The 10,809-nt window shown below is 45.3% G+C and overlaps 1 protein-coding gene across 1 annotated transcript in view; it reads left to right on the plus strand.

Annotated features, from left to right (window-relative positions):
- LOC117061098 (atrial natriuretic peptide receptor 1-like) overlaps positions 1 to 10,044 on the plus strand; it is a 32,561-nt gene extending 22,517 nt beyond the window's left edge. The window contains exons 12-17 of the mRNA XM_033173784.1: positions 1,797 to 1,884; positions 3,531 to 3,670; positions 5,586 to 5,738; positions 6,335 to 6,433; positions 7,866 to 7,957; positions 9,910 to 10,044. Of these exons, the coding sequence (XP_033029675.1) occupies positions 1,797 to 1,884; positions 3,531 to 3,670; positions 5,586 to 5,738; positions 6,335 to 6,433; positions 7,866 to 7,957; positions 9,910 to 10,044 (707 nt within the window). The remainder of the gene's footprint in view (positions 1 to 1,796; positions 1,885 to 3,530; positions 3,671 to 5,585; positions 5,739 to 6,334; positions 6,434 to 7,865; positions 7,958 to 9,909) is intronic.
- Positions 10,045 to 10,809: the final 765 nt, after the last annotated feature.

Consider the following 10,809-nt stretch of genomic DNA (forward strand, 5'->3'; position numbering starts at 1 on the left):
TAATGAGGAATTCAACATTGCCACAAGCATTTCAGCTTGCCGGAGAAAACAATCCTCCCTCTCCTCCTCAGAGCCAATCTTGGGGGATACCTTCTGGGAGGAGCAAGTGGTTGGTGACTAGTGGCAGGGGGAAGCCACCCCAGAGCTTCTGCTAGTTGGCACCTGCCTGCTGTCTCTCTCCAGGCACTATGTGTGGGCTTATATACCTGTATGTTTATTGGTCCTATAGAATAGCAAATCTCACCTCCACAGAGATGCTGGCTGACTGTTAAAAGGGTCTTCTCCCTACTTTCCCAGTCTTTGGCTTGTGTGGTGCTGGGTTCTTGGCAGTTCTTCTCCCAAGGATGGAGATGGAGCCGGGTTTTCCTCTTGTTCCTCCATCTGACAGTGCACAGTCCCCAGGTTGCAGGTCATGACATTCAGTATGCATTAAGTAGCTCTTAAACTTTGTGGTATTGTGGACCCTTCTTGAAATGTGCTTGTTCATTGGGGATCATTTCCATATTTCCTCACCCAATAGCAGAAATGGGGAACCTGTGGACCTCCAGATGCTGCTGGACTCCATCATCCTTGGCCGTTGACCATGTTGGCTGGGGCTGATGGGAAGTGGAGTCCACAGGTTCCCCATCCCTCTCATATAACTGCAGTTGTGGGATGGTGCCTAAAAAGGCTTCCAAACTCAAATTGAACTGCTGGTGGCCGCATTTCCCAAAGCCATGTGTGGTACATACAAGGAAAGATGTCATGGTTCTCTTACAATTCCTCTTCAGCTGCTCGCACCACGTAAGAGGCAATGTGCAAGTGTCAAAACGAAAATTGGGTTGCCTCTACAGCGTGTGATGAGCACATCAAGGAAACCTCTAGGGCAGTAGATCCCAAACTGAGGAGTGGGGAGCACCAGTGATCCGCAAGCTTCACTCAGGTGGTCCGTGAAACGTTCACATTAAAATTACACGTGGGTTTTTAATAGTCTTTTACTGCTGCTTGTATCTCTTATATATTCTGTATGGAATTCAAATTTCAATGCAACAAAATACAATGTAAGGAATTAAAGCAGCAATAGAAGTATAACAGAAAATTGTACCACACCAAGGGCAGGGACAACAAATGCTACAGCAGACCGAAAAATAACAATTAAGTGATCTGCCAAGTCTATTAACATTTTTCAAGTGGTCCATGGGGGGGGGGGTTGGCAACCACCGCTCAAAGCAATAGAGCATTTCACCCCACCCTAATTATTTTCAGAGTGGTCCCAGGGACCTCAGGTTAACCATTCGACCACAGTTTTAAAAGCAGCGGATTTTGAGAAAAGAATCCCAACAGATGAGAATGAGAGTGGATAGTATGAAGGAAAAGATAAGGAAAGAGAGGACCTGAGGGACTGCACTGTTAAAAATAAAAATCTAAATAAAATACATAAGTAAGATCCAAACAAATTCTCAAAGATGGAAAAGGACTGGGGTGGGGTGGGGAAAGGAAAGATGTGAATGTCTGAATAGGGACTTTACACTTCTGTGCCCTGGATCAACTGAGAGTTTGGGTAGGTATCTGCCTACTTTGGGAGAGTTCATACCAGTGGAATCAAACTAAATTGAGAAGACCAGCTCAAACAGCCTGATGTCAATATATATCTGCTGCTTTCTGGTCAGTGGATGCATTTTATCTTGTAGTTAAATGCATGTATTTTCCAGGTATAGGTTTCCACTGTGAAATCACTTCGTATTTATTAATACAGGTTGGGTTTTAGTGAGCACTTTGAGTTAGTAATAATGGCTTTTGTTTGTTATACAAAACAGGCATGTTGCCAAAACAGGTAGCTGATGATTTAAGACAAGGAAAGGCATCACAGGCCCAAAGTTACATAAACTCCACAGTATTTTTCAGGTAAGTAGGACCAAACCCAGCAGCAAACCACTACTTAGCCTTTGTGTGAATAGCTTCTTCAGAGACGTCGAGGTGAGGTCGATACCATGGCAATATACGTTTTTATTCTTCATGTCCTTCCACAACTGTCTCTGCAGATATATCGAAGACGAGTGTTGCGGAAAGGTGAAGCTCTCGGGGAGCACAGCCTGCAGCTGTTCTGCAAAAGACATGTGCATTTTGGTGTGACTGCCATGGGTGCTTGTGAAGAGCAACACACCTCCTCCTCCATCTCTAACGTTTAGCACATATCTGATAGGATGGTGATTTATCTACATGACCATATTCATGATGATGATTGATTCGTTCACATATGTGTTCCATGTAGGCCTCTGGGGAATTTTTTTTTTTTAATTGTAGATGCATTTAGGAATTAAATTAACTAGACCTAAAGATTCATGTCAAGAGCGGTAGACTCGTAATCTGGAGAACCGGGTTCGCGTCTCCGCTCCACCACATGCAGCTGCTGGGTGACCTTGGGCTAGTCACACTTCTTTGAAGTCTCTCAGCCCCACTCACCTCACTGAATATTTGTTGTGGGGGAGGAAGGGAAAGGAGAATGTTAGCTGCTTTGAGACTCCTTTGGGTAGTGATAAAGCGGGATAACAAATCCAAACTCTTCTTCTTCTTCTTCTTTGTCCAAGCAATGTCAACACTGCATTGTGTTTTTTTAATCTAGGAGAAGTGGCTGCAACAAGGAACTTTCTCCCCTTTGACAGCAAAACTTCCCTTCCCATTACACGTGTGTTGATAAAGCTATTGTTACCGTATCAAGTGTTTAGTGCCATGTTAGCCATGCAGGGAAAGCTGCTCTAATTATGCTAGCGAACTAATAACCTGTACACTGCTTTTTATGAAATAATTTTTGATCGTCTTTTTTTCTTTCTGCTTTGAGAGAGTCATCATCATTTAGGATTTGTTCTGAAAGGCTTCACGTTTCAGCATTCAGCAAGAAAGCCCATTAAAATTCTGCAGATTAATGTCTACTGACTTATGCTTGCATCTGCTTGTCTGCAGATGGACAAGATTTATACACGACAGGATGGACAACAGAGAGATTTATTTGCCCAACAGATGTAAATCCAACGTATAGATAAGAGATTATGTACTCCTCTTGTAAATGAAGTTTGATTGGTATCAGAGCAGTTTTTGTGAGGGTATGAGGCAGCTCTTTTGTCCCGATGAATATACTATAAAGAAATATCAAGATCTTTGCATGGATCTTCCCCCACCCCCAGTTCAGAGTCCAGTAAATGATTTCTGCTTCTACCATTAAAATTAATGGGAAGGTCTTCTTGGCAGGGGAGGCCCATATGAAGCCCTTTCAGCTGCAAGAGCCTGGGGGAACATAATTCAAATATTCTTTTCACCAGCACTTTATAGAGGAATGCTATCTTCCACTCCCCCAACCTGCTAAATTGACATGGCGCAATTGAAAACTGCAAAAATAATTATTGTAGGGAATTGGCAGAGTGGAGGAGGTGGAGGAGGAGAGTGCTGCTCAAATACGCAGAATTCAAAATGTAATGTGCCATCAAAATGTGTCAGCATCAAAATGTTTTCCAAAATCCTCCGACTCACAATTAAGGCTTGTTCTTCCTTGCCAGTGACATTGTTGGCTTCACTCAGCTCTCCAGCACCAGCACGCCTTACCAAGTGGTTGACTTCCTAAACAAACTCTACACGACCTTTGATGAAATCATAGACAATTACGACGTCTACAAGGTGGAAACTATCGGAGATGCCTGTGAGTGCTTAAAAACAACATTGCTAGTCCTTCCAGGTTTCTTTTTTACGGATTGAAAGGCGAAAGAACAAAACAAAAGCAGATATCCAAGTAAATAAATACAGGCGTTGAACTCGAGTGGCTACATTTCACACACTAGGATAATAAAATCACAAGCAATGGATAACCATTGTCGAAACAAAACAGAAAATTCTTTCCAGTAGCACCTTAGAGACCAACTGAGTTTGTTCTTGGTGTGAGCTTTCGTGTGCACACACACTTCTTCAGATACACTGAAACAGAAGTCACCAGATCCTTAAATATAGTGAGGGAGTGGGGAGGGGTATTACTCAGAAGGATGGTGGGAATGGGTGATCAGCTGATAGGTGTGGAAAACCTGTTGATGACTGTTAACGACTGCAATTAGTCTTGCAGGGAAGGCAAGGGGTGAGATGGCTAAAGATAGCTTTGTTATGTATAATGAGATAAGAATCCAATGTCTTTGTTCAGACCAGGTTTCTCCATGGTTTTAAGTTTGGTGATTAGTTGCAATTCAGCCACTTCTCTTTCCAGTCTATTTCTGAAATTTCTTTGTATTAAGACAGCTACTTTGGATAACCATTGTTGGCTAACTTACTTGTTGTCAGGCTCAGGGAATTCTACCCCTCCCCAGTTGGCAGCTCAAAGCATGAAAAAACAAAGAGCCCTTAATAATGAGTTTATTCAAACCTCACGGTGAGAGACAAAGAAATCCAGTCAGCCTCCCATAATGGCATTGTTCCAACTGAGCTCCTCCCTCCTCCCTTCCTAGCAACAGCACTTCCAGTGTGGTGTAGTGGTTAAGAGTGATAGACTCGTAATCTGGGGAATCGGGTTCACGTCTCCTCTCCTCCACATGCAGCTGCTGGGTGACCTTGGGCTAGTCACACTTCTCTGAAGTCTCTCAGCCCCACTCACCTCACTGAGTGTTTGTTGTGGGGGAGGAAGGGAAAGGAGAATGTTAGCCGCTTTGAGACGCCTTCGGGTAGTGATAAAGCAGGATATCAAATCCAAACTCTTCTTCTTCTAACCTTTATGTTTCAGAATCTGTGGCAGAAGCTTTTGTGGGTGAGAGCCTACCTCATCAGGCGCACAAATTAGAAACCTAGGCAGCTTGGTGTAGAGAGAAGTGGATTTTTCTTTTACAAATTGAAGCCAAAAGGTGAAGCGATGCAGAAGATAGGAATAGGTGTAACTTGGGAATTTGTACACAGAACACAAAATAATATAGAATCCAGCCAGGCAAAGACTCTCATATATGAGTGGTCAATGGCTCATATCTAAACAACCTAGGGAAGAGCAAAATAGCTGTGATCACCTCCTTGGGGCTTGGCATGTTTGCATATTTGCATTAAGCCATGGCTTAAGGGACGTGGGTGGCGCTGTGGGTTAAACCACAGAGCCTAGGGCTTGCCGATCAGAAGGTCAGCAGTTCGAATCCCTGCAATGGAGTGAGCTTCAGTTGCTCAGTCCCTGCTCCTGCCAACCTAGCAGTTCAAAAGCACGTCAAAGTGCAAGTAGATAAATAGGTACCGCTTCGGCGGGAAGGTAAACAGTATTTCCGTGTGCTGCTCTGGTTCGCCAGAAGCGGCTTAGTCATGCTGGCCGCATGACCCGGAAGTTGTATGCCAGCTCCCTCGGCCAATAAAGCGAGATGAGCGCTGCAACCCCAGAGTCGTCCGTGACTGGACCTAATGGTCAGGGGTCCCTTTACCTTTTATGGCTTGGCTTAGCATGGCATGTACATATGGCCCAGCAATTCCAGTTCAACCATATTCAGATGAGCTGTTGCCATTTCTTGTTACCTTCTTCCAAAGTTCCGACATGAGCGATGGTAATAGCGATATTGAGCCTATGCCGACCTCGGTGAATATTCCCACTTATTTATTTTTCCTAGACATGGTGGTGTCAGGAGTGCCCAGGGAGAATGGCATTCGCCACGCCAGCGAAATTGCGAGTATGGCTCTGGACCTGGTCTCGGTGTGCAAAACGTTTAGGATCCCGCACAAGCCCAATACCCAGCTAAAGATTCGAGCAGGGATCCACTCAGGTACGAGGGTGCACCGTGCCATGGGGAAATGTTGACTCTGCAAAAGTGGGGTGTGGGTATAAGGGAGAACGAAAGTAGGTTGCCCTCATTCACGACCAGGGAAGGTGTGAAGCTTGCCCTCTTAGGGCTGTGTCCACTCATGACCCTTGTTGGAGATGGCCAGGTTGTGGTGGAGACAGACTAGTTTCCCCCCAAAAAACCTGGGTTCTGTAGTTTGTTAGGCTGCTGACCCTGCACGTCCTGTAAATCCCAGCACCCTTAACAAACTGCAGCTCCTCAGCTTCTCCCTGGGTGACATAAGCGTGCTTCAGATATATGCTGTTGATGTGACCAACATTGCCTTTCTTCACACGGAAGACTTTCCTCCGTACCAAATGCACATCCCTGCTGCTTTCCTCCCTGTGCTGTTCCTTGTTCTTTTTTTGCAAATGTTGTACTGCTTTTATATTTTAATAGAGTGAACCTACACAGAAACGGTAAGCCCGGTGCCCTGACTGTTATCTCTGATACTGGGGTGAACTGCAAATAAACTCAAGTCAGAAAGGATCCTTGGATTGGTTTTGAGTTGTTGTTGTTGTTGTTTTCCCTTTCTCTAGGGCCAGTTGTGGCAGGAGTTGTGGGAACAAAAATGCCCCGGTACTGCTTATTTGGGGACACCGTCAACACAGCCTCCAGGATGGAGTCCACCAGTGAAGGTAACTAAAACATCACCATCCGGCAAATCTCTGTGAGAATTAATGAAAGATGAGCTGATGACATTTCAGGTGGGCAACTGCAGAGATCCTTATGTTTTCGTGTTGATTGGGGGTGGATGGATAAGACCAAAGCAGGTGGATTAGTTTCCCCTCTTTCTGCCACTCCTCTCCCTCTCCCTCTTTTTTTTTAAACACTTCTCAAGATTCCTTGGGGCGGAGTTTACATGCTTGGTGTGTACTCAACCCAAGTCTTTGCCCTCTTCTCTGTGGTAGCCCCTCGCCCTTCTGTTCTCCAGCCTAAACATACCGAGTTCATCCAATCTTTCCGCCTAGTTCTTTCTAGCACTGACCATCTTTGTCGCTCTCCTGAGCAAGACTGCATGGAATTGTCTTTGCGGGGTGGAAAGCTCGACTTTTCCAACATTTCTCCAATGAAAAGAGGGAAGCCCAGTGCTATTTTTTTCCTAGAAAAAGAGGTGCCAGAACTCACCTCTGGCACCTCCCTTGTTCTCTTAAAAATGGCAATGGTGCCCACCTGAGAGGTGCCGGAACTGAATTCCTTTTTTTTTTTTTTTAAGGATATCAAGAGGCATTTTATTTTATTTCCACATTTTGATACAACCCATACTTGTTGTTTCAGGGCAATATGTCTCGGAGGCTCCAAAAAAGCCCCACAGAGAGAAAGACAGCTGGGGGCGGGCGATCTGAATTTTCCCTTTTTTTTTTTTTGAATTCCAGTAAGTTCTGGCTGGGGGGGAAAAGCCATGAGGGCATCCTATTCCATACCCTCCAACATTTCTCTGATGAAAATAGGGACGTCCTAAGAAAAAGCAGAACATTCCAGGATCATATCAGAAATATGGACAACTTCTGTACAGTGGTACCTCTGGTTACGTACTTAATTCGTTCCGGAGGTCCATTCTTAACCTGAAACTGTTCTTAACCTGAAGCACCACTTTAGCTAATGGGGCCTCCCACTGCCACCCAATTTCTGTTCTTATGCTGAAGCAAAGTTCTTAACCTGAAGCATTATTTCTGGGTTAGCGGAGTATGTAACCTGAAGCGTCTGTAACCTGAAGCGTATGTAACCCGAGGTACCACTGTACTTGTCAACGGACTGTACTTTGAAAAGTAGGGACACTTTGAGAGTCTGAACTTGTCAACAGCTACAAGGAGATGGGAAATACTATCATTAATTCTTAGTTGACACAGTCGTGGACACATTCCAAAATGCCTCAGGTGGAAGCCATAGACCTCAGGGTTCCCCTGTGAGTCCACTGTCAGGACTGCAGCAGCAAATGGCAGAAACGAGATTGGGGGAGAGATATCTATGTCTAAGGGGCCATTGCTCAGTTTCCACGGCGAGTTTTTCTTTGAAAAGGGAAGCAGGGCTGATAACAGTGGTGTAGCTGCATGTCTCTTTTCCTTCTAGCTCTCAAAATACAGTGCAGTTCAAATACATACCAGCTGCTGGAACAGATTGGAGAGTACATATTGGTGTGCCGGGGGAATTTGCAAGTCAAGGTAAATAGGAAACGTTTGTGTTCAGGCTTTCCCGAAGGGGAAGTGAGCGGCAGTCCTTTGGAAAGCTTTTGCTTTAACCCTTTTGAATTGGCTGGCCTTGAATCTTGAGCGCCATTCATTTCTGGGCTGCTCCTTAGGGCACATTTGCACTGTGTAAAGTGACTCATGTCTTAATGCCTCTCCCAAGAAACCCTGGGAACAGCCGTGATATTGAAAGTTACCAGCCTAGGGCTTAATTTCTGCCTAAGTTCTCCGGGACCTATTTTTATCCTGAAGCCTTGACGTCCCAGAAGATGCAAAGAGGAAAGTGGGTTTGAGCAGAGTTTCACCTCACCAGTGGGTAAACAGAACATCTATGCTTATTCCAGTACAGATGGAAAGTGCAAATGTGTTTCTGTTAGGGCCACCTCCAGCTTTGCATTTTTAGCCAATTAACCACTGGCCTTTTTGCAGTTCGATTAACTGTAAATATACACCTACATTTCTGAGGTACCGTGTTTCTGAGGTACTGCAGAAAGTATAAGGTAACAGTCCATTTAGTAAACGAAAGCTGCCACTCATAGGCCTGGTTTGCATGTAACACTAGACTGAACTATGGTTTGTGCTGGCACACTGTGGGAAAACTGTAATGGGAACTAAGCCATGGTTTGGATTAGCATTATGCCATTCCAAACAAACCACGAGCTGCAATCAATGTCGAGTTTTGGCTGGTGGTTTGCTTGGGTGAGACAAGCCATGAGCTTGGGTTATATGATTTCGTAACAGCAGACAGCAAGAAGAATGAAGTTGCCTTTGGCAGAAGAACAGTGGAACAGAAACATTTCTGTATGAGATGAATACGAGGTGCAAAGGGAAAAAGATGCATTCTTACATCCCTAGTTCATGCTTTGCCATACTTTAGTTTAGTGCTTTGTGTGAACCAGACCATTATTAGACAGAAGGACAAGGTCTAACATGTATTCAGTGGTGTAGCATGGGTTGCCAGCATCTGTGGTCCGGGGGGGAGAGGGAAATGGATAGAGGGATGCGCATGAGCATTCAACTGCATAACAGCATCTGCATCACCCAGGACACTGCAGCAGCAGAGATTTAAAAAAAAGAAGAAGAAGAGTCGTTCCGTTGTCTGAAGAGGTCACTTCCTGGTTCACATGGAGAAGCCATTTCCAATGGAACCCAGTGAAGGAAGTGCACAGCTGTATTGGGGCAGCACCGGGTGCTGAAATTTTTCTCCCGGGGCAACTGCCCCGTGCTTCCCCCCACCCATGCTACACCACTGCATGTATTCACCCAAATTAGAAACCTCAAAACGGTACCCTCAAAACAGAAACACTTGCTTCCAGCGCACAAAATTTAAAAGGGGGGTGGTGGTTTCCATTCCAAACTGAGCAAAACACAGTGGAATCCATTGAAAAGGATGGCATTTCGGCTGGCTTTGAGAACAGATCTTGAACTGCAACACCTGCTCATTAAAAATGGAGCGAAAGTTGTTAACCTTTTTTGTTAACCTTTTTTGGGGAAAGAAAGCTCTGTTTTTGGGGGGGTTCAGGGCATAGTTGCTGAGCTTTTTTTAAGGCGGAGGAAAGCCCCCCCCCCCATTTTAAGGGTTTTGGGGGAGAAAGAGGAACAGCCACTCACCAGCAAATCACTGGGGAGACAAACAGCCTCACTGAGTAAACTCCGTCTTCTGTTCTGCAGATGGTGCAACAACGGAGGGCGGGGCAAGGGGGCGGTTAGGAAAGGGGCCCAGCGATCGATCGTGATCAACCAAAACCTCCCGGGGATCTACCAGTAGATCGTGATTGACCTGTTGGCTGTCCCTGCTCTAGTGCAACTGGAATAAAGCAACGGGGAGGGGGGGCTAGCCACGCCTCTATTTTAGTGCTGCTATTTGCTCTCAGGTGTAAAGTATTGTGGACACTGTTGATAAGTTGTGGTATCACATTTCTTTCTAGGGGAAAGGTGACATGGTAACGTATTGGCTGGAAGGAAAGAAGTCTAGTGCAACTCAAAAGAAGGCGCCAAGCCCTTCCACAACCTCTCAGACTCTTAACCAAAGTACTTGCAATATCATCCCAGGTGTTATATAAAATGACCGGCCTTCAACCCCGCTATACAAAAACCCCGCCAGGTACTTTTTCCGTGGTCACAGTCTTTATACACCCCAAAGGAAACTGTAAGCAAGAAACATCTGAGTTCTCTTCTCCAAAAGGGAGGTCCTCATTAGCGACACGAAGAAAATAGACACCATTGTAGGCTTGCAAACCCTGACTCTGTTTTCAGACATTAGGTGAAATTATGGTTTGTTTCGCCTGCCCACATACCACGGTTTATTCAGGGCCAACAAACCAGGGTGGGAAACCCTGCTTGAATCTTGTCTGCAAAGCAAACTTTGTGCTAACTGTTATTTGTTGTGGTTACTAAATTCACAGACCTCTGACAATTGGGACCACTGCACCACCTAATGAGGGGGGTGCACACTTTGGATGGCACAAGTGGTAGTGAACTGGGGGCAGGAAATGGTTTTTAAACCATGGTTTGCCTGGAGCAGGTCCCCCCTCTTCAGATCACCCTTCCGACACATGGCTGTCAGCCAGCCTCACCCACCCACCCCATGTGATTGTAATCACATGTGAGCACGCAAATAGGGATCTAGTGAAGGAGAAAATTCCCCTTCCAAAAAGTGGAAACAGGAGATGATGCAGAAAAACAGCATTTTGCTTAGAAACCGGCAAGGCACTATTCTTGAGGTCTCTTACTGGCAAGGCTGGCACTGTTTAAGAAATGGTTCAGAGAGGAATCACATACGGTATAATCTTCAGTGCTCTTGAGTCGAGAGCTTTTGGGAGGGGGGT

This window comes from Lacerta agilis, chromosome 16, assembly GCF_009819535.1.
Source record: "Lacerta agilis isolate rLacAgi1 chromosome 16, rLacAgi1.pri, whole genome shotgun sequence".
Lineage (NCBI taxonomy): Eukaryota > Metazoa > Chordata > Lepidosauria > Squamata > Lacertidae > Lacerta > Lacerta agilis.